The sequence below is a fragment of the Myodes glareolus genome, chromosome 6, assembly GCF_982192425.1.
Source record: "Myodes glareolus chromosome 6, mMyoGla1.1, whole genome shotgun sequence".
NCBI classification, from domain to species: Eukaryota; Metazoa; Chordata; class Mammalia; order Rodentia; family Cricetidae; genus Myodes; species Myodes glareolus.
Genome location: NC_142031.1, coordinates 9062083 through 9089085, shown reverse-complemented (window position 1 = coordinate 9089085; position 27003 = coordinate 9062083). Strand labels below are relative to the sequence as shown.

Genomic DNA, 27003 nt, shown 5'->3' with positions numbered 1-27003 from the left:
AGGCCACAGCTCGCTGTGGGCAGAAGGGTGAAAAACGCTGAGAAAAGAGGTGTGGAGGTGTGGGAACCAGTCGCCAGCAGCAAAGGAAGGCTTATATAGAGTTGGGGTCTCAAAGCTGCAGCAGGGTTGAGATGGCAGAAAGGGACACCCAGGGGAAAGGAGACAGGCATAGCCAGAAGACCAGAGGCCTGGGAACAGGAGGAGAGGGAAGGTGTGACCTCTTCCAAGAGCAGGCAATGAACTTGCGTTGGACTGAAGGGCAGGTGGGTGGAGGAAAGAAATAAGGAAGAGTGGATGAGAGTCTGGGGCAGGGGAGGGGGTGCTGTAAATTAGAATTAGCCCTCCCCCATAATGAAACCCTTAGCTTCAATGTAACTATTTGGAGAGAGACAATTTTAGGAGCTCGCTAAGGATATAGGAGCCCTAATCCCATAGGATGGGCGTGGGGGGCCTCTCTGAAATAGGGAACACAAATGGTAGGAAAGTGGGCAGGTCAGGCTGCAAGCCCGGAAGAGCCCTTCAGCTCTCCATTTTCTAACCAGAGGGAAGTAACAGCCTGGAAGACCCCAAACACAGGCTAGATGTGGGAGGGGAAGGACCCAAGAGAAGCCGGGTATCATAGTACAGGTCTGCAATCCCAGCGTCCAGAAGGCAGAGGTAAGAGGATCAGGAGTTCAAAGCCAACCTAGACTCCATGGGACCCTGTTAAGTTGTCATAAAAGACTGGTCGCAAGAACATTTAAATTTTGTTTTTATTTCCGCGTATGTGTGCATGTCATGTGTGTGGATGCCCTCAGAGGCCAGAAGAGGGCGTCAGGCCCCCAGAGATGGAGTTCACAGGCAGTTGTGAGCTGCCTCATGAGGGTGTTGGAACTGAACTTGGGGCCTCTGGAAGAGCAGGCAGTGCTCTTAACCCCCGAGCCATCTCTCAAGTCCCACAAAAACATTTTAATATCATTTTTGGGGATAGGCACTATTAAGTCCTTTCTCAAATACTTCCTCCGGTAGCCTGTGCAAGACTGGAGCCCCACGGGGCGTTCAGAGAACACAGGTCTAAGAACAGCTGCCAGTGATCCCCAGCCCCAGCCACTTCCCCAGTGCAGTACTGCCTGTCCCCACCTACCCACAGGAAGCCCTCCAGACACAGCGCCTGGCTCTCATGCCTTGTTGTCCTAGAAGCAGCGGGCAGTTAAACTGAGCCAGTGACAGAGACTTCCTCCCACCCTCGACTTTCATAGCTAAAGTCCTCTCTTTCAAATAAACATCTATTCCTGGATCTCAGAGACCACAACACGGCTCCACCTCATACCCCAGCCACCAGTGGCCCCCACATGGGCTTAGGACTTTTAATATAGTCACAGGGGACCAAAATGCTTCATAATCCTTTTCTAATCTTCAGGCCTGAAGAATGTTCCAGAAGGATTTCCTGACGTTCTCCCAGAACTCACGCTATGCGAGGGCTGGGTGAGCATTCCAGGAATCCAGCACTGGTTAGGCAAACCCTGTTCCTCGGAAAGTTGCAGCCCGAGCCGGCTGGGACAAACACATGTCCTTGCTCGGAACAGACAAGAACTGCAAAGATCAGGGCGAGGTGGTGTACGGCAGTCCCCGCACTAACGATGCTGAGACAGAGGGATAGCAAGTTCAAGATCAACCTGAGCTACAAATCGAATTCAGGGCCAGCCTGGGAAGTTTTGTGAGCCCCTATCACAAACTAAAAGACGAAGAAAACTAGAAAATTATCACGGGTATAGCTCAGTGGTTAACAGCAATTGCTGCTCTTGAAGAGGACCCAGATTTAAGTCCCAGCACTCACGTGGTGGCTCACAAACACCTGTACCTCTAGTTCCAGGACATCGGACACCCGTTCTGATCTATGCAAGAGTTGCATGCACATGGTGCATATACATACATGCAGGCAAAATACTCATACACATAAACTGACAAGAAAATTTAAGGGTGGGGAGGAGCGAGGAAAGAAGAGAGAAGACAAAAAATTGCAAAGGGCTTCCAGACTCCAGACATGACAACTGGTCATGGTCACCGGGGGTGCTGGCTGTTGAGACTCTGAGGTCACAGATTCCTGGGCTCTAGCCCCAGCCGATGCTGCCATGCCACAGCTCTAAGACCCTGGGGAAACCACTGAAGTGGCTGAACCCCAACAGTCTCATCTGCAAAACAGAATCAATGCTTAACACGGGATATTAGGTCCCAAACCTGGGACAAATGGTTAAGGTGCCTATTAACATATCAAACCGGACCTGGCCGCCAGGTTCTCCCAGCATCCCTCAGACCCTACCTGTTACAGGGTATGGCAGGCATGCCCCAGCCTCTACCCTGAACTCTCCAGCCCAGTGGCTAGGCTACTCTTCCCTCTGAAACTCTTCTCTATGTAATCCAGATGTTTTGGTTACTGCTCCTTTTCTACCTTTCGCCCTCTTGGCTGCTACACCTGGTTCCCCTGTCTGCCTTCTCCCTTCCCCTCCCTCCTCTCCTCAAACGGCCCAGCTCAGGGCCATGCCCACTCTGGGCTCTCCCAGGTGTCTCTCTCTCTCTCTGGCTATGCTTTCTCCTGTTTATCTACAACAGACTTTCTCCTCCACCGTCATGGCCTTTCCTTTTTGTTTCTTTATTTTTATTTTCCCATTCAGAGCACAGTTAAGTAAGCAGTGAGCTGAGACGAAGGAAGTCAGCAAGGCAGCTGGGCTGCTCATGGCTAGGACCCTGCATAGGCAACACCAAAACCTCAGGAAGGGTCTCACATCCTTGTGGCGGTGGCAGAACTAGCCTCTGAGGCAACCTGTCTTGCTCTTCCTCAGACCCTGTGACATTAAGGATAGTCCTTGGACACCTATAACCAACCATGACCATGTTTGCTAGCTTCTATCCCACTCTCCCCATCCCCCACCTTGTCGCAAGTCTCCCATGAGGGTCAGACATCAAAACAAGGAACCTATGTCCTGCCCTCAGTACCCCACTTACCTGAGGGGCAACGGTGACAGCAGCTTCCCACAGCCTCCCCAGAGTTGTAGCTGAGGTCTCCAACACAGGTGCTCTTGAGCGGTCGATCCTGGAGGGTAAGAGAAACTTGTGAGACAAGGCCAGACTTTAACCTCACTACCACCCTGCAATCCCAGGAGGCCTGGTGTCCATTCACCGCAGGCCAGGCTGAGACTATTGTTATGGAGGTCAGGAAGAGAATCCCTGACTCAGCATCTCCTCCTCCATGGAGCTAATGGCAGCTAGTTGCAGGTGGAGCACCCAGGAATCTCTGTGCCCTCCTCTGCTTGCAGCCACCTCCCCCCCACCTCAACACCAGTCCGTTCTCTCAGCTACCTCTAAGTCAGCAACTGGTTCCACCTGGCACCCTCCTCCAGGGGACTAACAAGCCTCCCACCCTGTCTCTGGGACAAGTTCAGCAGTAAAAATATCTGGTAAAGCTGGGCAGTGGTGGCACATGACTTTAATCCCAGCACTCGGGAGGCAGAGGCAGACAGATCTCTGAGTTTGAGGCCAGCCTGGTCTACAAAGCGAAGAGTTCCAGGACAGGCTCCAAAAAGCTACACAGAGAAACCCTGTCTTGAAAAACAACGACAACAACAAACCCCACATCTGGTAGAGAGACATATGGGTTGAAGTTTTGCAAACCCAGATGGATAAGTGCTCAGATTCCACAGACAGGGCCTCACGTATACCCGGCCTACTCAGAAACCCTCTCTGAAAAGAGCATTAACCCACCTCTGCATCTGCTAATAAGTTCTGTCTGCTCTTGAGTTTGACATAGGTCAAACTGCCCAATCTTTTCTTTTGCAACTGGATTTTTAAAAAATTAGTGCACAAAAGAATGGGTTTGGGGGCTGGGGAGATGGCTCAGAGGTTAAGAGCATTGTCTACTCTTCCAAAGGTCCTGAGTTCAATTCCCAGTAATCACATGGTGGCTCACAACCATCTGTAATGGGGTCTGGTGCCCTCTTCTGGCCTGCAGGCATACACACAGACAGAATATTGTACACATAATAAATAAATAAATAAATTCTTTTTAAAAAAATGGGTTTTGTTGGTCATGATGGCACACACTTGACTCCCAGCTCTCGGGAGGCAGAGACAGACTGACCTCTGTGAGTTCAAGGCCAGACTGGGCTACATACTGAGTTCCACGACAGCCAGGGCTACATTGTGAGACCCTGTCTTAAAACAAAAACAAAAAAGAAAATGACATGTTTTATATGCAAACATGATTATGTCACTGAGCTCTACTTGCATTCTCTCCTATAGCCAGCTGCTTTTTAAAATCTTTGTGTGTGTGCCCCTGAAGGTGCGTGTGTGTGAATGCACGTGCCTGGAAGCCAGAGGAGGACATCAGGTGCCCTGCTTTATCACTGCCCGCCTTATTTCCTTGAGAATGGGTCTCTCGCTGAGCCCAAAGCAGGTCAGCATCCAGCAGGCCCCTGCAGCCTTGCTGTTTCTTCCTCCCACAGCACTGGAGCTCCCGGCACTGGTGACCACACCCGGCTTTCTAAGTGGGTTCTGGGGACCTGAACCCAGCCCCTCATGTTATATAGCATATGCTCTTCCCCATTGAGCCGTCTCCCCAAGCTCCCACCCTCAGCTTCTTTAATTTGGTATTAGGTTTCAAGAACCATTCACTTTTTTGGAAATCACCAATGCCCAGGGCCTTGCAATATGACCCATGTGTATCTGTTGCACTCTAGATAGACAATGGGTTGTTTTCGCCTTTTAGTTGCCATGCTAATGCTGCTCTGAACCCCACCCCCACCCCAGACAGGGCACTCTGTGTCACAGTAAGTTCTAGCTGTCTTGGAACTCACTCTGTAGAACAGGCTGGCCTTGAACTCACAGAGACCTGCCTGCCTCTGCCTCTAGAGTGCTGGGATTAAAGGCGTGCACCACCACTGCCCAACTTTTTTCTTTCTTTAAAGACAAAGTCTATAGGTAGCACTGTCTTAAAATGTCATTTTTAAAAAATTATTATTTTTATTTACTCTTCTCTCATACAATCCATCCAGACTGCAGTGCCCTTTCCCTCCACTCCTCCCAGTCCTCCCTTCTCTCGCCCCAGATAAAAACAGCCCTCCCTGAGCCATCAATCAAACAGGGCACAAGATGCAACAAGACCAGCAACCCAATAGGAGAAAAGGGGTCCCAACGGCAGGCAAAAGAATCAGAGATACCCCAACTTCCACTGTCAGGCGTCCCCCCCAAAAACACCAAGTCAACAACCATAACATACACGCAGAGGCCCTAACGTAGACCCATACAGGCTTTGTGATTGTCAGTCTCTATGAGTGCCCATGGGCCCTTAGTTGATTCTGAGGCATACTCATCCCTCTGGCTCCCATAATTCCCCCTCTCCTCTTCCTTGGGGTTTTCCAATCACCAAGGGGAGAGACCCATTGGAGACCTCCAACCTGGGCTCTCTCACTAACTAATGTTTGGCCTTGGGTCTATGCATCTGATCCCTTAAGCCTCTCTGATGACAACCGGACTCGGCACCCATCTATGAGTACAGCAGAAGATCTGTCTTAGAAGTTCTATACAGACCCAACTGGCCTCGAACTCAGAGGTCCACCTGCCTCTGCTTCCTGAGCTCTGCGATTAAAGTGCTAGCCTATTGTACCCATTTCTAAATACAACTATAATGAAATGAGTGCCAGCTCCGACAGACCGGAATCCAAGCTCCTTCCTTTCTTCCCCGACCCCCTTTTCTGTTCTAGGTAGACTTTCGTGTCGATCAGGCTGGCCTCAAATTCACCATTAACCAAGGATAATTTCCTGGTCCTCCTGTCCCGACCTCCCAAGCTCTGGAATTATAGGCATGTGCCGCTACACCCAGTTTTAAGTCGGGGCTGGAACCCAGGGTCCCAGGCGTGCTGGGCAAGCACTCTACCAACTGAGCCACACCCATAGCCTGATTCTCCATCTGATTTTTTTTTTGTCAAGCACCTGCACCGGTTGTCACTTAGCCGCAGCACGTGAGGCTGCCATCTGTCCTTCACGCTTGCTGGCACTTAACGATGTGTGCCAATTAACGGTGAGCGAGTGTCGGTTACCGAAGCCGCCTTTAAGCTGCAGTTTTGGTGGGGGTGTGGTGGTATGGCTTCTTTGCATTTCCCTCATGAGTAACACGGGCCTCACTTGTTCTTGGAAATAACTCCTGCAGCTTTCTAGAGTTCTCCGAACCGTCAGCCCTGCTGTGAGATGGGCTTGGTCACGGCTGACACTGGTTTTCAACTTGACAGCATCTAGAATTGCCCAGGAGACGAGCCTCTGGGCACACCTGCAAGGAACTTTCTAGATTAGGTTAATTTTGGCTTGGGAAGACACACCCTGAGTGTGACCAGACCCCCACGGGTGGGGATGGGAGGCAGAGAAAGAAAGGTATTTCTGGAACTTCAGAGAGCAGCACCAGGGTCACTGTGGCTGGAAGGTGGCTATGTGGGTGTTAGTTACATCTTTTTTTTTTTTTTTGACACATCTGAAACCATGTCGCCATACTCACTGAAATGATAAATATAGCCTACCATGCAGCATACAGTTAGGGCTGGGTTGTAGCTCAGCGGTGGAGCGCTTGCCCGGCCTGTGTGAAGCCTGGGTTCCGACTGCAGCAGCTAGGACGAGACTAGGAAGAGCAGCTAGCTGTGAGACTTTCGCACGGCACAGCCGGGAGACACAGGGTGTCTCTGCTCTCATTTTGTCCGGGTTCCTTCAAGCAGCCTTCCTTTCTACTCAGGTCACTGGGGGCTCCCAGAAGCCTCCAGACAGCAACCGGGCAGTACCAGCTGCAGTTCCCTGGTGAGCAGCCGCTCCCTGAGTGTACACAGAAACCTGAGGTAGAATGAGCTGAGCTGTCGGGAGGGACCTGCAGAGTGTGGGAAAGTTCTGTGTCCTTGCCCTGGGTTTTCCCTCCTGGCCTGCCTCAGCATCTCACTGATAGCTAAAGAGTCTGAGAGAGCGTGGCCCTGGGCCTGGAACATCTGAGAACCACCTGTCTTCTACCTCCCTGCTATCTTTCCCTGGGTCTGTGGCTGGGGGTGAGGGGTGGGGGTGGGGTGCAGCGTGTCACTCCTCCAAATCCAGCCTGCTTTCCGCCAACTCCTGCTTCACAAATAAGGAAACTACAACCCAGAGAGGCACAGCTGTCTGCCCAAACTCACACAGCAACCAAGAGCCAACGGGAGATTCAAGTCTTGCCATGTCTCATTTTCTCCCTTCTCAGCCGTAGTTCAGTGTACCAGACAGGGCAACGTATCACCCCATGGTCCACATCAAATCATGATCCAAAGTCAAGGGACTTACTACAATTTACTCATTTTTAAATGTCGGTGTAGACACTGGAGACATGGGTCAGTTCAAGAGACCTCACTACTCAGCCGTGTGGTGGTGGCTCAAACCTTTAATCCCAGCACTCAGAGGGAGGCAGAAGCAAGCAGATCTCTGAGTTTGAGGCTAGCCTGGTCTATGAGTGAGTTCCAGGACAGCCAGGGCTACACAGAGAAATCCTGTCTCAGAGGGGAAAAGAAAGAAGAAAGGAAGGAAGGAAGGAAGGAAGGAAGGAAGGAAGGAAGGAAGGAAGGAAGGAAGGGCTTACTACTCTATGATGAGGATCAGAGTTCAAATCCTAGATCCACATCAGTTGACTCACATAAATAATAATAATAATATCAGTTCAGAGCCAAACATGCTGGCATGTACCTGTAATCCAGCTCTCTAGAGGCAGATGCTGTAGGATTAATGCCTCGGGGTCTCGCTCAACTATGTATATCAAGTTTAAGGCCCTTGTGGGCTACTAAGACCCTGACTCATAAGGTTAAAAAAAAATCCCATGCATATAGTTCCATCACTCCGGAGACAGAGGCAAAAGGATCACAAATTCAAGTCCATCCTGGGTACCTGGTGGAGATACAGTGAGATTTTATCTCAAAATAAAAGGACTTGGGGTCAGGGCAGAGGGTTGGGGATGTAGTTCAGCGGTAGAGTGCCTGCCTAGAATGAGTGAGGCCCTGGGTTTAAGGCCCAGCACCATTAAACAAATAAACCCCAGTATCTGGATTACAGGCTGCTAAGGAACGGGAAGGCGGAAAGCGCCCTAACGGACATTATTTGAGTGACCGGTAGAATTATAATGCGTGCTCTTTGTTTGGCTTTGCTTGCTGACACAGGGTCGTGCTATGTAGCCGAGGCTGGTTATGAGAAAAGTTTCTCCAGCCTCAGCCTTCTGAGTAGGGGCATTTAGATGGACGTCCCCATGCACGGTCACCATGAAGGCAGTAAACCATGGAGCTGGAGTAGCAAAGGTTCCGGATGTTGGGGGGCGGGGGTCTCTTTTCTCAAATTCTGAGTACGTTCTCAACCTGCCAGCAGGGTGAGCTCTCTTCTTACTCACCAGGGAAGCGATGGGAGTTGCTACTCCATTGTGTGACTAGGAGAAAGGAGCTGGTTCTCTTAGTCACACAAAAGAATTGAACCACAGGCCCTCCCAGCCATTCCTAGAGATGTAAGGGGAAGCCGAGTAGAGGTCCATCTTAGCCCCAAAGCCCACCCTGAATGCTCCCAGGCCACGGAACCAGCCTTCTTCTGCAAATCCTCAACAAATTCTTTTTTTTTTTTTCTTTTGGTTTTTTGAGACAGGGTTTCTCTGTAGGGTTTTTTTTTGTGTGTGTGCCTGTCCCGGAACTAGCTCTTGTAGACCAGGCTGGCCTCGATCTCACCTGCCTCTGCCTCCCGAGTGCTGGGATTAAAGGCATGTGCCACCATTGCCTGGCTCTTTTTTTAAAAATTTATTTATTTTTATTGTATGTATGTTAGTGTTCTGCTTGCATGCATGTCTGTGTGAGGGTGTCAGATTCCCCGGAACTGAAACTATAGACAATTGTGAACTGCCATGTGGGTGCTGGAATTGAACCTGGGTCCTCTGAAAGAGCAGCCAGTACTCTCAACCTCTGAGTCATCTCTCCAGCCCCCTCCAGTGATGCCTAGTCTCATCACTTTGGAAGAGCCAGGAGTTCAGGGTTAAGTTAACACAGTCTTGTAATGACCGATGAGATGGCTGGGGGGGGGGGGGGTAAATGGGACACTTGCTGCTGCGTCTGACCACCTGACTTTGAACCCTAGCACACACATGGTGGAACCCACTCCTAACCTGTCCTCTGTCTTCAATTAGGGGCCCCCGGCAGGGAGGTGGCACTAATCTCAGTGTCTGTTTATGACAGTCCTATTTTCTGAATGATGAGGACCGGCCGAGATGGGCACAGACAGCCGGTAAACTCCCGATGCCCTTTAATAGGATGGGGGACTAAGCATCTGGGCTCTGGCCTTTGCCTGGGAGGGAAGGGGGGGTCAGAAAGGAAGAGTGGGTGGGGGAAGGCCAAGGACCAAGGGGTGGATGCTTTTAGGTGGGGTTCCCCATAGGTTCAAGGCAAAGTGGCATGTCCACAGGATGCTGAGTTATGCGACCAGAGCCTGAGGCCCTACCTGGGCAGTCCTAGAATGAAAAGAGTACCCCAAAACCTCACCATCTCCGGGACTATTTTCAGGTTGGTTTGGTTTTCTCTAGCAGACCTGGTAATTTTCACTTTTAGAAAGTCCCACCTGGTATCAGCCAACAGAGAGAGAAAGAGAACAGCTGGGCCATACCTGTGGGAACTTAAGTCACGTCAAAACAAAATCCCCAAATGGGCCCCTCACCTCCACCTCCCCGTGATAATACCCTAGTACTGAAAGTAATGAACAGCTATTCTGATGCTTGGGATGTCTCTACCCACCGCCTTGCAAGTACCACCCCAGGCAGAATTAACTGGATGAGAATCTGCCTTTGCTTCCAAGTGGGAAATGGGGCTGGAGATGTAGCTCAGCAGTCACCCGTACTTGCTACTCCTGTGGAGGACCCCAGTTTGGCAACTTTCATCTTTCTATAACTCCAACTCTAGGGGATGTGATGCCCTCTTCTGGCCTTCAGGGCACCTACATACATATACATAAGGGTTTTTAGTTTGTTTGTTATGTTTTTCTTTTTTTTTTCTTTTTATTTATTTTGTTTTATTTTGGTTTTTCGAAACAGGGTTTCTCTGTAGCTTTGGAGCCTGTCCTGGAACTAGCTCTTGTAGACCAGACTGGCCTCGAACTCACAGAGATCCTCCTGCCTCTGCTTCCCGAGTGCTGGGATTAAAGGCCTGTACCACTGGATCTGGCTACCATAGGAAGCCTTTTTTTTTTTCTTTAGATAGATTAATCTTATTTTATGTGTGCATGTTTTGCCTGCATGGAGTATGTGCACCACATGTGTGCTTGGTGCCCGTGGAGGTCAGAAGAGGATGTCGGATCCCCTGGTTATAAATGAGTTATGAACAGTTATGAACTACCATGAGGATGTTGGGAATTGAACCCTGGTCCTCTGCAAAAGCAACGGGTGCCCTTAATCCCTGAGTATCTCCCCTGCTGCTACCAAAGGATCTTTGAAAGCACATGTCTGAGTTCCCGTGCTACAGGGTACTGGTACCAAACTGTTTAGACTTTCCAGACCCCATAATCTTAACTGCTGAGCCATCTCTTCAGCTCAGAAACCTCTTTTACAAAAATGTTGGACATTTCAAATATTGATGATGCTGGTGCCTGTGTGTGTGAGTACGTATGAATGTGAGTGTGCATGTATATGAGAGTGTTTGTGTGTGTCCATGTGTGCATGTGTACATGTATATGAGAGTGTATGTGAGTGTGTGTGCATGTGTGCATCTATATGAGAATTATGCGAGTGTGTGTGCATGTGTGCATGTATATGAGAGTGTATGTGAGTGTGTGTGTATGTGTGCATGTATATGATAGTGTATGTGAGTATGTGTGCGAGTACCTGTGCACACACAGTCACACACACAGCACAGCACACCTGTGGAGGTAAGAAGACTCACAAGAGTCGGTTCTCTCCTTCCACTTCCCTTCTTCAAGCAGGGTCTTTCATTGTTTCTGATACATAGACCCCCTATCCTCACCTCCCACCTCATCTGGGATTACAGGCACATGCTTCTGTGTTGGTTCTAGGGCACCAGACGTGTGCAGTGAACACTTTCAGCCACTGAACCATCTGTCAGCCCCAAGTAAAACCTCTCTGAAGCACTTGGCCTCATGTATCTCTTACAACAAGCAGAGCTCCAGGACACATCTCCCATCTGTAAAGTCAGCCATGGCAGGCCACGTCCCCAGAATCATAATCTCTTCTTCCACATCTCTCTGAACTCTTGGCTGTAAGGACATGTGACATTAGACAGAGCCCACCCTCCCGATCCCCAGGCATCAGTGAAGTTCTTAGAAGGTCAAGGTGCTTGCTGCCGATGATGACGTCAAACCCCGGGACCCACACAGTGGGAGGAGACAACCGACTCCCGCAAGCTGTCCTCTCACCTCCACATGCAGACCATGGGCTGCGTGTCCACACAGACATATACACAGATAAATGACTGCAATCATAAAGAAAGAATTGGGGGAGGGGATTGGAGGAGAAGAGGGAAGGGGAGCTGTAGTCGGGATGTAAAATAAATGAGTACATTTAATAAAATACAAAAGAAAGCAAGTATTGGAATGGTGATACATGCCTGTGATCCCAGAACTTGGGAGGTGGGGGAAGGATTTGGAGTTCAAGGTCAGCTTAGACTGCAGAGTGAGTTACCAGGCAGCCTAGACTGCCAGCAGGGAGGAGGGAAGGGGAAATGAAGCCGAAGAGGAACTTGGTAGGAAGTTGTCAAGTATTAGAAGACATCGATGTAATTCTTAAGGAACCTGGTTAGGTCTCGACTGTTAGTGTAAGTTTAGCTCATCTCCATGGGACCCAATTTGACTGCAAAGCCTTTAGAAGATGCAGGCAGGTGACTAAGCCCTGGAGAAGACGAGGATGGAGAAAGCCACTGGGAAGGACAAGGAGGTCCCCTGGAGCCTCTCTAACAGAAACGCAATTCTAAGACCCCCTTTCAGCCTCCCACCCTCCAGAGCCATTAAATAGCGCACCTGTGCTGCTCCTGGCCACCAGCTATGTGACAGTTTGTGACAGCAGCAAGGGGAAGCCTATGATATGATGTCACGATGTCACCAGGCTGACGGAGTGATGACTCAGCAACCGAGAGCACCGGCTGCTCTTCCAGAGGCCCTGGGTTCAATTCTCAACATTTACACACCTGTCTGTAACTCCAGTTCCTGATGATCTGACACCCTCACACAAGCACACATGCAGGCAAAACACCAACACACATAAAATAAGTCATTAAAGGAGAAAGAGAGAGAGGAAAGAGAGCAGGGAGAGAGAAAGGCCAGCCCTGGACGGGCAAGAACCAATAGGATGGAAGGTGCCCCAAGTATATGGAGTCTTAGGCCACCTTAATAAGTAACACAGTTCCAGTGAGAAGGATTGACGCCCCTTAGCGCTGACCCAGAATGCACCAGGGATTCTGTCGTCACTCTAGTACTAGAGGTAGAGATCAGAAACTGAACTCTCTTGAAACATCCACACTTGAATACCCTCTTGACACCTGGACTTGGGCAAAAATAGAACATATGTGTTCCTCCCAAACACCTGCAGGCTTTCCCCACCATCCAGGCAGCTGCCCACCCCCAGATACAGCTAGAATCCCCACAACCCCACCTCTGCTTGTCTCTCTCCCGACAGCTGCAATTTCTGAATTTCTGGCCCCTGTTATCAAGGAAGATTTAACATCTGGTTGCGCTGCCCAGAAATAGTGGGGTCACAACCCGCTGACATCTGTACAACTGGACTCCTCCCCTGCCGCCTCTGCTAGCGGTGCTCCCTCCTTGCCCACTCTGGGCTGCCCACACTCCCCACCTTCTGCCCATCTCCACTCTCTAGGCCAAGCTCTTCTGCTTATATCTCTTGGACAGATCCCTCCCTTTAGGTTTGGTGTGTGTGTTTGTATGTCTGTGTGTGTGAGCGTGTGTGTACATCTATATGCATCTATGTGTGTGCGCGCATCTGTGTGCATCTGTGTGTGTGCATGTGCATGCATGCGTGCATGTGCGTGCGTGTGTGTGTGTGTGTGTGTGTGTGTGTGTAGCTAGTGTGTCCTCTAAAAGGCTGCCCTGTCTGCAGGTCCAACCAGGCACTCTTGGTAATTTTAGATAGGCCATCCCCAAGGTCAGGACACAGTTCAGCAGAATCACACAGGCCCAAAGAGGGATAAACTGCTTACGCAAGGACCCCAGCCTCAAGGACTCATCACGGCCGACTTTCCCTCTGTCCTGAGATGCAGCAGAGGCTGCGCCTGAGATGCAGCAGAGGCTGCACTGTGCAGACCTAGAAATGAATCACATTTACTCATGAAGCCCTTGAGGCAGATATGAGTGATAGCCGGAGAAACTTCCAGTAAGGGCTGTCTTAGTCCCAGCAGAACTGCTCTCAAGCTGAGTAACGCAGCTGCCCTGCCTTGCCCTCCGAGCTCTTGCTGCAGCATCCATCTTCACGAAGGAAGGCAGACTTTAACTAAGAGAAGCCGTAGTCTCCTTCGGCCCACCCCTTCCCGCGTTGGTTTCTCCAGCATCCTAAGGAATTCCGCCTCCAGGCAGGAATTGACTGGTCCTGGAAGTCACAGATCCCACGCAGGAATCTAAGAAACCTCTCCTGCCCTTGGTCGTTTACCAGGGTCACCTTCACACCCACTGGGTCTGCTGTGCCAGTGGGAACCCAATACAGACTGTAAATTCTTGCTCATGAGAATTCCCCTATGGGAACCTCGACGAGCCAGGGCTGGAGGAGGGAATCAGACCGGAGCTGGGGGCAGGATGTATCTGGGAATACATGAGGGGAATTTTAAACCCATGAAATTCACCAGAAGTCAGGGAGCCATACCATCCCCAGAAGCCTGGAGGGGAAGGATGCATCCTGGGGAAATTCTGTCTCTCAGGACTTGCACCACACAAGTCCCCAAGAACATTACAAAACAAGGCCCATCTCTTTCTCAGAAAACATGCTGTCACAAAGTGACAAGAGCTAAGAAAAAGCAGAAGGAGTTGGGAAAAGGATTTAAAATTCCAGATCAAAAAAAAAATTTTTTTTTAAAGATAGGAACTTTCTATGTAGCCTAGAATACCTTGGAACTTTTTTTTAAATTATATTCTATTTATTTTGTGTGCATGGGCATGTGTGAGAGCATTCTCACATATGAGCCACCATGTACATGTGATGATCGGAGAACAATACCCAAGAGTTAGTTCTCTCCTTCCTGGGGATCAGTTTCAGGTTGTCAGGCTTGGTGGCATGTGCCTTTACCTGCTAAGCCATCTTGCCAGCCCTACCTTGAGACTTCACATCCTTCTTGCCTCTGCCTCCCAAGTGCTTAGGGATTCTAGGTGTGTGGTACCCAGCTTTTTTTAAAGGTGTTTTTTAAGGGGGGGGGTGTTGTTTAGCTGGTTGGTTTTTGTTTTTTGATACAGGGTCTCTCTACATAGCCCTGGCTACTATAGACCAAATTGGCCTTGAACTTACAGGGATCGATCTCCTTCTGCCTCCCAAGTGCTGGAATTAAAGTCATGCACCAACATGCCCGGTTTTAAATAGTTTTTTGTTTGTTTGTTTGGTTTGGTTTGGTTTGGTTTGCTTGTTGTTGTTGTTGTTTTTAAATAGGATTTTAAACCTCAGCTGGACGGGAAAGAAGACAGAAGTGTTGAAGGAACAGAATAGAGAACCTTGCTGGGCAGGCAGCTCCTCCCCCACAGGTACCCCAAGTCCTGTCATGAAAAGGCCCACAGACTTGAGGTTCAGCCTACAGTCACTGGGAAATGCAAATTAACATAGGAAGGATACAGTCCCATTCACGACCACAAAACAGACACTGATAAGATCGCATGTCGGTTAGGATGTGGGAAACTGCTACTGTCTTACACTGTTGTGGGAAAAGACATTGCCCGGCACCCTGGATGGCATGTCATTTCATTCCAGTGCACGCCTGGCCTGTCAACCACCGGTGTTCTCTTGTCTCTCCTCTGGGAAAGAACCACCCTTACTCCCCAGACAGCAAACACACAAAAGACAATGATGGGACCACTCGGTGGTCCACGCCTTTACGCCCAGTATTTTCGGTGCTGTGCGCCTTTACTCCCAGCATGTCAGAGGCAGAGGCTGGCAGATGTATTGATTCAAGACTAGCCTGGTCGGCACATCAAGTTCCAGGCCAACTTGAACAACAAACTGAGACCCTGTCTCATCAAAACCAAACCAGACAGAAAAGCAGCTGTAGGAACCTCATTGTCTATTCAACAGGGATGTGAATGAGCGAATGGTCTGCCCTCCAAGACCTGCTGCAGACACTGTAAGAGCCAGAGAATCGTGATTGGGTGTGCTGCATGCCTGCAATACAGCCAGTGCTCTGGAGGTAACAGCAGGAAGATTAGAGATGTGCGGACATCCTTGACTACACAGGAGTTCAAGACCAACCTGGGTTACACAGACCCTCTTTCCAAACAAGAACAAAGACAAACTGTGCTTGCCCAGCACACCCAAAACCCTGGGCTCAATCTCACACGTTGCATGCATCAAACATGGAATCTAAGCCGCCTGGCAACCAGGAAGTAGACGGAGGAGGACCAGTTCAAGATTAACAAGATCATCTTTGGCTATACAGCAAATTGGAGGCCAGCCTGAGCTACATGAGGCCTTATAATGAAAAAGAAAGAAAGAAAGAAAGAAACCCTATATATATTTTTGATAAAAAAGTGGTCCAAATACAGATATACATTTGCAAAAACCTGTAAATGAAACCATAAAGCAAGAACAGAGTTACAGCTCAGAAGGAACATTTATAGTTCTTGTTTGGGATACTTTCACATAGTCCAGATGGCATTAAGTTCGCTGTTTATTTTAATTTTAAAAGTATTTTCCCAGGCCTGCAAGATGGTTCTACGAGTATGAGCTGAGTTCTAGTCCTGGAACCCGCTTGGTCGGAGGCGCGAACCAGCTCTCAAAAGCTGTCCCCTGACTTACCCATACACATGAGACTGTGTTCCCGCCAAAACAGTTTCCACTTCATAAAGGAGGCAGATGCGCTTCACCAGCTGGCGGAGCCCCTCCGCTTTCACACCCTTCTCCTCATTGCCCAGGATCCTAATATTCCAAACTCTTACCTTCCCCAGATGAGGGCTTGGGGCTTGGCAGGGGGATGTTTGTGTGTGGGGGTGAGAGGTGGAGGATCCTCTACTCGCCTCTGCCCTTTCCAGGGCAGGTGTCACATTGGAGATGGAGGGCCAGTTTCCTACCATCTCCCTCTTGCCAGCAGCCCACCCTCTCTCCAGCCCCAACCTCCATAGCAGAGATACTTCATGCCCACACCAGTCTGCGGTTGTCCCTTGCCTCCCCTGTCCCAGCTTCCATTCAACCATGGGCCTTTTTTCCCCCATTCGGATCCTGGGTTCCACGAAGTAGGTTATTGTATCTAGCCTGTGTCCTTCCCACATCCTAATGCCTAGTGTGGTTTTGACTTCTAGGAAGTGTCCAGTTTTCCTAACTCGTTGCCCAGACTCATTTCCCGGGCTTCCACCAAGGGAACCAGAGACATCACGGACTTTCCTCAGGGAGAAATGTCCACCATGTGCTCCGGGGCACCCAGCCCACACCGCTGGCCAGCCAGATTCTCACCTCTGTTGCTCACCCACTCCCTCCTCTCCTTCCTGAGACCTTCCAGCTTATATGGAAGCACCAACAGCCCGATATCATCCTCCGGGTAAAATGGCCCACACTGGTTTCTTTTCAACTATTCAGGACCCCCACTGGGCCGACAGTGAGGGGGGACACAGCTTTCACTTGCCCCGGATTCAACTCGTGGTGAATGAATGAACTACTCCCAGCGTCTACTGCCTGTGGGGGTGAAGAGGAGGCGCTCTGTTTTTCACCCACCTGTGGATACAGTTGCCTCCTGCGCCACCTCACTCCTGTTCCGGTCGGGAATGAAGTGACAAGTGACCCTGTCCTCCCCTGCTCCAGCCACTGCCTACGCTACTGTCATCTCCTTACCTTTGGGAAGGCTCGAAGCATCCCCAGGAACAGCAATCCCATTGCCGCACGGAACGCGCTCATCCTGGCTCCCTGAGTTTATAGCTCCAGCGCCTGGCCACCGGCAGGCACCCTGCCTCTCGTGGCGAAATCACTTCTAACGTAGCTGCGCCTTCCTCGTGTTCAGCCCTAATTCTCCCCCCCCCCTTACCACCTGTGATGCAGCGATCTGTTTCCCTGTGAAGCCTAAGAGAGAAGGGGCCACCGCATGCTGAGATGACTCAGGACTAGCCACAGCGCACACAACCAGGGGGGGCTCCCCTGAGGCACGCGCCCTGCAGTTTGAATGGCCCGCCCCGGATTTGAGGAGGAACCGGGAAGGCAGCTCAGCCCTAAAGGTGCGGGGCGCAGGAGTTTGAGAGGTACCGGGAGTCCTGAGGCCCCTAGCTCCACCCTTAATCCAAGGGAGGGTGAGACAGGACCGGTTTCCAGCTCTTGCCACTACACTAAGAGAAACCTGGCTTTCTCCAACGTCACCGGGATTCTTAGGAAGGAACAGAGTCAGAATGTTGAGAAAGTGAGCAATTCTTCATCGTGAAGATTTGCTGTAAAATAAATGAGTACACGGGGAGTGAATGGATGGATGGAGAGCAAGAGGATGGAAGAGTGGACGGGGGATTGGGAGGATGAGGGAATATATGGATGGACAGATGGACAGAGGATAGATGAGTGGGTGAGGGGATGGAGGGAAGGGTGGAAGACTTGACGGGGAACAAATGGATGGTGAGATGGATGGGGGATTAGTGGATGAGAGGGTCACGGAAGCAAGGGATGGATGAAGAAATGAGGTGGAGGGTGGATGAAGGGATGAAGGGATTATGTCACTGGATGAGTGAGTGGGTGGATGAAGAGATGGGGTCGATGGATGAGTGAGTGGATGGATGGAGGGACGAAGGGATGGGGTGGATAGTTGAGTGTGTGGGTGGATGAAGGAATGAAGGGATGGGGTGGATAGATGAGTGAGTGGGAGGGTGGAGGTGGAGGAATGTGTGAAGAGATCTGGAAGTGATTACATGGATGGATGAGAGGGCATGTGATAGGAGAACTGATGAGAAGAGGGGATGGTGGATGCCTGGGATAATGGGGAAATGGATGAACAAAGTGATAGACGGATAGGAGGTTGGACGCATGAATGCCTGGAGCATGGGTGGCGGGTGGGTGGAATGACCAGGGAAAGAACTGCATGAAGACCAAGACGTCTGTGTATCAGTCCACACTGTCCCTGCCCCCGATACTTTTTCGCTTGAAGGAGGTACCTGGCACCCTCACCTGAAACCTCATTCTGTCCCCTTTGTGAGGGACTGCTGTTCCCCCCAGGGGAACCTTTTCCTTCAGTTAATACCATCAGCACATGGTCACTGTCTGCGCACTGACTAGCAGGTGCAGCCTGCTTTTGTCTGTTTCCTGTTTGTTTGTTTTATTTTCAAACACAGAATGCAACACAGAATGCAACACAGAGGAACAGGCAAGCTGTCTGTGTGTTCTAACGATGGGATCCAAGGACCTTTTGGCTTCCACGCTTTGGTCTGGCCTTCAGTGCAAGGCCCCCATTCGATAGAGGACCAGGGTGCCAGCTGCCACTTCCTATGAGAACCTTCCAAAGTCCCTGCAAACTCCCTGTTCTACAGTCAGGTCTCTCTGAGGTCCGCAGCCTGCCTGGAAAGTTCATCCATTCTTCCTGCGAGTCTTCCATAGGGTCACTCCAAACCCTCCCCTCGCCCGATGATAGGGTGCCCCACCTCTAATCATGGGGTCAGGGAGATGCAGAGGTAGCCGGAGCCCCCATTTCCAGAATGCAGCTGCTGTTTGCAATGAGCAGGTGCTTGTTAGACACTCAGAAGAAAAGTAGCATCCAAAAGGCTTGCATGGGGTGAGAACCAAATAAAAGTCACACCTTGTGAAAGTCCAGCCTTCCTAATAACCAGAGGCAGGCAAATGAAAGCAGTCTTCATTAGTCTCCTGGGTCCATTACGTCATCAGTGGGTTTTACTAATTCATGGTAACAGCTAGGGGAAAGCAGAACTTCATTCCTCTGTGCTGATCAGCGGCACAGCTTCTCTCCACACCACAACGCTTCTTAGCGAAAACAAAAAACAAAATTTTTCAGAAGTATGTAACTTACTGCTCGATGACTTCACCAGCAAAGCAATGAAAATCAATAGTGCAAAAAGAAAACCGTAAATTCGCCAATGTCTCATTAAGTGGTACTTATCAACGTGGGGACCCCTCTGACTCACAGCGGGTAATGAGTCTGGAGACTGAGGGGTCCCAGTTTAAGGGGCCTTACACAACCAAGTAAGTTGATGATACTAAGGATGAGGTTTGTCTCTCTCCACACACAAGCAACTTCTACACACGAGTCCCTAGGCTTTGTTCAGCCTTAGAGAAACAGAGTGCTCAGGAGCACCAAGGACAGAACAGTGTCAGGCATGCAGCTGCGGCAGCGACTTAGCTGGAAAGAAAGCTACATCCCGCAGTCAAGGAGTTAGCGGGTTGGCTCTTAAGCAAAGGGTGAGAGGCTAGCATCCTAGGGAAGCGGCTGCTCCTGAGACTCAGAACAGAGGCCCTGGTGCCATCAGCAGGCACAGGTACCAGGCAGTTCATGAACCCCTAAGCAGGCGTGAAAGTGCTTTGAAGATCGGGAGGGGAAGTCCCTATGTTGAGAGCAGCAGCCCCCATGTGAGATCAGGGGCCTAGGCCTGCGGTGGAGGCCAAGTCCCCACGCCCGCTCGAGGCTGGAATCTGGTGGTATGAACCAACTAGCCCTGTAGCCTTGTCTTAGCCAGGTCCCCAGAGCAAGGAGGGGGCAATGCACACGGCCTTCAAAGGGAACAGGAGTCGAGTTAGCTAAAGGATGCTGAGCAAGATGCCAGTCCTGACTTGGCTCAGGAAATTCAGGGACTTCCCCAGCGGCTGGGAACCCCAGCCTCAAATGGCCCCAAAATACCCTCAAGCAGACAGAGATTGCTTCTGCCTCGAGCTGCAGTAGGCAGGTAGGCGGCTGAAAGTTGGAGAGAAAGGCACGGACTTTTCTCCTCGCTTCGACCCTGGCTTCTCTTTTTTTCTTTCTTCCTTCCTTTTGAGATAGGGTCTCATGTGCCCCAAGATGGCCTTAAACTCACTACGTAGCCAAGGATGACCTTGAACTTCTGGTCCTCTTGCCTCCACCTCCAACGTGCTGGGACTACAGCCCATGCACCGCTGTACCCAGTTCGTGCTCCGTGTGCACTAGGCAAGCAGCCTACAATGAGCTACAGCACCCCACACGGGGCTTTCCTTGGTAAAGTCTCCATAAGGTGACTTCACGGAGTGAGCTCTAGTCAGACTCACGGCTGAATCCCAGGCTACAGCCAACACGAGCTCTGACATCATTTGCTGCCCCAGAGGTCTATGTGTCAGGAGCTTGGTCTCCAGTGTGGCAGCATGGAAGTGGCTGGTAGACTCCTGAAGAAACAGGACCAAGCCAGAGGTCCCTAGGTCCTTGGGGATTTACACTCAGAAGGGATTTAGGGTCCTTAGTCTGGAGATTCCTGTTCTGAGATTTTTTTTTTTCTTTTTAGAGACAGGGTCTCATGTAGTACAGGCTGGTCTTGAACTTGATCTATAACCAAGAATGATCTGCCATTCCTCTTTGTAGGCTCAGAGTTGGCTGTGTGACTTCCCCGAGGTCACACAGGTGAGACAGCTAGAAGCCTTGTCTAGCTCTCAGGCCTTCTGCTTCGTCTTCCTTCCCTTAGCCCCTCTCGCCCTGGCTTTCGCTCAGAAGAAAGAACGCTTGGGGAGGAGTCTTCCTCAGGCCCCATGTCTGCGGGCACGTCACTTCTCTCTGAATGTATCACGTGTGTGCTACCCTTGCCTCCATTCTACATGCCAAAACCTAAGGGAAGCATTGCCTGGCACTTTCTGCCAGTCAGCAGTGTGGGAGGGCTAAGTAAGGGTGGATGAGGGGCCGAGAGAGGAGGTGGCAGCGTGAGCTCTGGCTTGCAGTTCCCCATGAGACTGCAGTGAAGGGGTGAACAAGGGGCTGGAGAATGGAGTCCCTGAGCCACACCCAAGGCTGTGGGCAGGTCACAGGACCTTCGAGTCCTGATTGTCTCCCAAGTAAATAGCTGCAAGTAAACAAGACAGAGACCACCATGTCTTTGATAACCTAGCTTCAGAAGTCTCCAAGTGCAGGTTCCAGAACATTCTGTTGTTACACAGGCCACTCTCCTTGGTGTAGAGGGGGCTGTACACCTGAGTCAGCACCAGAGCCAGGGAATCTGGAGCTCAGATTCCAGTTTCTTCTCTGCCTGGCATGGACTGTAATTCGCTGGGCAGCCCACTCACAGCTATTGATACGGGATCAACAGATCTGTGTGTGGTTCCTTTTAAGACAGTCTTGAAGCCAGGCATGGTGGCACACGCCTTTAGTCTGAGCACTTGGGAAGCAGAGGCAGGCAGATCTCTGAGTCTGAGGCCAGCCCAGTCTGCAGAGTAAGATCCAGGACAGCTAGGTTTACAAACAGAAACCTTGTCTTGCGGGGTGGCGGGGGAGACAGTCTTGAGTCTGTGTGGTGGCGCACATCTTTAATCCCAGCACTTGGGAGGCAGAGGCAGGTGGATCTCTGTGAGTTCCAAGTCATTTAGGACTACACAGTGAGACCCTATCTTTAAACAATTGCAAATAAAAAATAAAACAAGAAGGTGCTGGAGAGATGGTTTAGTGGTTAAGAACACTGACTGCTCTTCTAGAGGACCTGGGCTCAATTTCCAGCTCCTATGTGAGAGTTCACAATTATTTGTAACTCCAGTTCCATGGAATCTGACACCCTCATACAGGTATACACTCGGGCAAAAGCACCAGTGCACATAAAAAATATAATAATAGAATAAGAGTCTCAAATAGCCCAGGCTGGTCTTAACACACTGTGTAGCCAAGGATAACCTTAGACCCCTAGTCCTCCGACATCTACTTCCTGAGGGCTGAGGTTGCAGATATATGCCATCACACTTACCTGGTTTGTGACACTTTTGGAAATTCCAGGGAAGAAATGGAGAGGACTCTGGTTTCTTTTGTCCCCCAACCCTGGGTCCTCAGGCCCCTGCACAAACAAGCCACAGGCTCAGGTTTCACTGGCTCGGGAGCAGAGCTCTAGGCTCAAACCTGGGCTTCCCCTTCTTGCAGGATGTGTGATCCAAGACCCTCGCTTGTCCATCAGGGCGTGACTCACACAGGGTTTGGGCACTGTGGTGGATCCGTGGAAGAGAACCAGGTCTCGGGTTCTTTCCTGAACCCTCAGGCAGAGTCAGGTGGGTGACCACTTCCTACTCCTCTGGGCAGGTGAGCCTGCTGGTCATGTGTTTGCTAAAGGTGGGGGGGGGGTGCTTCCTTTGGCCTCCAGCGCCAAGTTAGGGCTTGACCTAAGCTTCACTCTGAGACGTGTAGGAGACCCCAGAGAGGGTTTGGAGACTTAGTGGAGCCCAGGTTAGCATCAGTTTCAGGACTTCCCCCTCATGCCTTGGCACCCCAGTCTCTAAAATGGAGGCAGGGAATCAGTGGTCCTAAAGTCCCTTTGAGAGTCCTGGGAAGAACAGGCAAGATGGCTCTGGGTGCTTAGATGGCTCTGGGTAACGGTGCTTATGACCAAGCCTAAAAACTTCAATTGGGGTTGAGCCGTGAGGGTGCATGCCTTTAACCCCAGCGCCTAGGAGGCAGAGGTAGGTGGATCTCTGTGAGTTCAAGGCCAGCCTGGTCTACAGAGTGAGTTCCAGGACAGGCTCTAAAGCTACAGAGAAACCCTGTCTCTAGCACCCCCCAAAACAAACAAACAAACAAACTTGAATTGGATGCCCAAAACATGCATGTTAGAAAGAGAGAACCCTGCCACATGTGCATGGTGACATATGCATACATATACACACATGCACACAGTAAGTAAATGTGTTAAAATTTTTAACATTAAGTAAAAAGAGATGTCTTGGGAGAATGAAGAGATGGGAGACTAAACTCTCCCTCAAGCATCTCCACCGTGCTGAAGCCACTGTGAATGGAAGTGAGTCATTTAGGCTCGCAGGAAACCCAGCCTGGTCCGGTTTTAATCATGGGCTCAGAGACACTGAGCACAAGAAGGAAACAACCAACGGTCAGTAGCGGCCGCTTAATTGCAAGGTACCCACAGAAGTGTTTCCATGGGTGTGGCCCTGGGGGCAATAAGGACCCTGAGCATCTGCATCAAAGGGTTCATGGCATGACCTCAGCTTCAAAGGGAGGATCATCTTGCACAGGACCTCTCTTCTCCCTCTGGGAAGTCCTGTCACTCCTTAGACACGGAGCATATAAGGTCTGAGTCCGCCGGTTCCTCGAGAGGGAAGGAAATTACCAGGACACAAGTTTTGCCCATCTTGTTCCATGCCGGGGAAAGGTGGGTGTTTAGGACAGTGTATGGACCATGGGCCTGAGAGTCACTCAATGGTAAAGCATGGGTTTCACATGCTTGACATCCTGGACACATGAACAACATAGATGTGGAGATACACACACACACACATGCATATACATGGAGACACATACACACTCATACACACACATGCATAAACACATAAGCATACAGAACAAGCAAATACTGCATGCTTACAACGTAGGCACAGTAGGCTTACAAAGAGATCATTGTTTCCATCTCTGGGAAAAATGGATGCTCTACAAAGTGACTTGGCCAGCCTGCCCACTGTCCAGGGTCACAGTGCACACCCAATACTGTGACTCCTATCTAGGATGGTTGCTGTAACATGCACACGCACACACACACACACACACACACACACACACACTGTCAAACACACAGTTCCTGGTTGTCATGGAATCAGCTCTTGTCTTCCCAAGACATCTATTGTTAAGGAATTTCTCTAAGGAAATTCACCTCACTGAATGAATAGCTCAGCAGTTAAGAGCACTTGTTGCTATTGCAGAGGACCTAAGTTGGTACCAAGCACTTACACAGTGGCTCACAACCATCCATAACTCCAGTCCCAGGGGATCTGGCACCTCTTCTGACCTCTGTGGGCACCAGGCACACCCATGGTACACGTACTTGCAAGTAGGCAAAACACTCACACTCACAAAACAAAATAAATCTTTTAAAAAATGTTGGGATTTTTTTTTTGTTTTTTCTTTTGCTTTGTTTTAATTTTGAGGCCATCCTGGACTGTAAAAGACTCTGTCTCGATTCAGGCAGTGGTGGTGCACACCTTTAATCCCAGTACTCGGGAGGCAGAGGCAGACAGATTTCTGTGAGTTCATGGCCAGCCTTGTCTATAAGACAGGCTACAGGACAGCTAGAGCTACACAGAAAACAACCCTGTCTCAACAAAACAACAACAAACAAATGAACAAAAAGACCCTGTCTCAAAAGAACAAAATTAGTAAATAAATATAAAATAAATAAGCTAAATTTATTACACCTTATTGTATTTCAGTAAAGCTGAATATTTTTTCTTGTTTTCATCTATTTATTTATCTGGATATGGGAACAGCAAGCATGTGAAGGTCAAGGAAAAAAAGTCATTCATCCTTTTTCCCTAGGTGAGTGCCTGGGAGTCTCCCGAGAAGCAGGCTGGAGGATCTAAGAGGCCCTAAGGCATGCTGTTATCAGATCACAGTTTATAACTCTGAATTTTCCAGAATCCAGTACCCTAGACTCTCCTGAAGGTCAACATTCCAGAAGCTGGAGGAAGAACTGGTGAATCGAGGCTCCACGGCCTGACCCTCAACCCTGAAAGGCACCCGTTAGTCACAGTTTCTGGTCAGGGTCCTGAATTATGCTATATGTAAATCATTTCTGGAGAAACCACTTGCTAAGTCATTGGTAAGTGTCACGCCTCACATGGGTTGTTTTCTCAGAAGAACTTTGGAGAATGGGGCCAGAAGATTTTGAGTCAAGCAGAGCCAGACTGCTGCTACTGGCTCGGGGCAAAGATAACAAAGACCTGAGCTGCCCAGCTCAGCCAAACAAGGCCCCTAGGCCAGACACTGGAATTGAGCCTCTGTCACATTCTCCTACTGGCCTCCTTTCTGTTCCTATTGCCATCAAACTTGTCCCTGCCACAGGGCCTTTGCACCTGCTGGTCCGTCTGCCTGAAATCCTAATTCCTCAGATCTTCAAAAGGCCACCGTGCCAGGTGATAGACATATCCATCACCTTGGTCGTGGGGACAGATGTAGACATGTCATGACTCATCAACTTTTGTACTCTTGCTATGCTTTATATCTATTTAGTGTGTGTGTGTGTGTGTGTGTGTGTGTGTGTGTGTGAGAGAGAGAGAGAGAGAGAGAGAGAGAGAGAGAGAGAGAGAGAGACAGAAAGAGAGAGCATCAAAGGACAACCTGTGGGGAGAGGTTCTGTTGGCGGAGGCCGCTCAGACTCGAAATAAACACACAGGAACTATATTACTTAAATCACTGATTGGCCAATCACTTAAGCATGTTGCTAGCTATCTCTTATATCTTTGGTTAACCCATTTCTATTCATCTGTGCATAGCCACATGACTGTGACTTACTGACAAGGTTCCGGCATGCCTGTCTCCAGCGGCTACATGGCATCTCACTGACTCTGCCTACTCTCTCTCTCTCTGTCTCTTTCAACCTGGCTATATTAAACCATTGGCCAAAAGCAGTTTCTTTATTAATGAATAAAAGCAACACATACACAGAAGGACTTCCCACACTATTTTTCTTTTCTGTTTAAATAAAAAGGAAGGTTTTAACTTTAATATAGTAAGATTACATATAACAAAACAGGTATCAAGCAAGGATGACAGTTACAATATTTATATCTACTTTATCTTTTATCATAGCTAAGGAAAAATATAGCTATCTATTCTTCAATTCCATCAAAGACTTCAGAACGATATAATATTACCTAAGACAACAGGAAGTGCGCTGTAAGCAACTTCCAAAACTCAAGAATTGACAGAGACATCTTGATGCCTGGACAGTCACCCAAAGTTCTTCTGTAACATTGTGGGCACCCATCTTCAGCCTACAGGCCATAGTATCTGACAGACTTTTCCACAAGTTCTCATCCTCTGTGGAAACAAAAGAAGAATCTCTTTTCCAAAGCAACAAATCTTTAGACCCAAATTTTGAAGTCAAGATACCTTTAAAATATAAATGTAGGTTTAGCTTAGCAGCCCATACAATTAAATGTCTCTCTGTACTTAGCTCATTCACAGTCAAAAAATTCAAAGAAAATACAATAATACACACAATCCAGACTCTCTGTGTATATTCCATCTTTATGTGACTTATTTTTCTTTACTCCTTTTATCTATGACTGTACTCTGTCTCTTTAAAGGCTTTTTTAATTTTTTTAAAACCATTTCTTTCTTTTATAACTCTCTGTTCTCTTTTTCTTCTCTCTCCGAAGCCTATGTACATTTTTAAAACACACTGTGACCCGTTTAGAGGTCTTTTTTTCTCTAAATCTAGATCTGTCTTTATTGCTTATCTGTAATCCTTTTCTGATCAGGACCGCTTCTTAAAATGCAAGGCGGCATGGCTAGGACTAAGGCTGCTTTGCCTTTTGACTCTGCCCAGACCAACATGGCAGAGGCATGCTCACTGCCTCTGCAAGCTGTGCACATCACCCCAGTTCCAGGTATGCAGTGGGTCTATGTCGTGCCGTTAAGTAGTTTGCAACATGCTGCTCACAAGCCCTCTTTAAATGTTCCATATTCGGACCTCCTGAAAGAGTCAGAGCCGGCTCCTAAAGAAGCTGTGCAGCCTTCCTTCCCAAGGCTGAGTCGGGAAGACCTGTCTGAAAGGAGCTGTGGCAAGCCAGCAAACAGAGCAAGAAGCTGCATTAAACTCTGTTTCTTTGTGTGTGTGTCTAGAATTCCTTTTCAAGCTCTCTCAGGTTTTTAAGTGGATTTAGTAGACCACACTGGTGCCAATTTGTTGGCAGAGCCG

General features: G+C 49.4%; 1 protein-coding gene across 3 annotated transcripts in view; it reads right to left on the bottom strand.

Moving 5' to 3' along the window:
* Positions 1-17362, bottom strand: part of Tnfrsf8 (TNF receptor superfamily member 8) — a 49674-nt gene extending 32312 nt beyond the window's left edge. Inside the window, exons 1-2 of one of the 3 annotated variants that reach the window (XM_087906896.1) lie at positions 17018-17362; positions 2983-3070 (exon numbers count right to left, since the gene is read on the bottom strand). In XM_087906896.1, coding sequence (XP_087763022.1) covers positions 2983-3070; positions 17018-17080 — 151 coding nt within the window. In that variant the 5' untranslated portion in view covers positions 17081-17362. The remainder of the gene's footprint in view (positions 1-2982; positions 3071-17017) is intronic. The other 2 variants (XM_087906894.1, XM_087906895.1) reach the window with 2 other exon arrangements.
* Positions 17363-27003: the final 9641 nt, after the last annotated feature.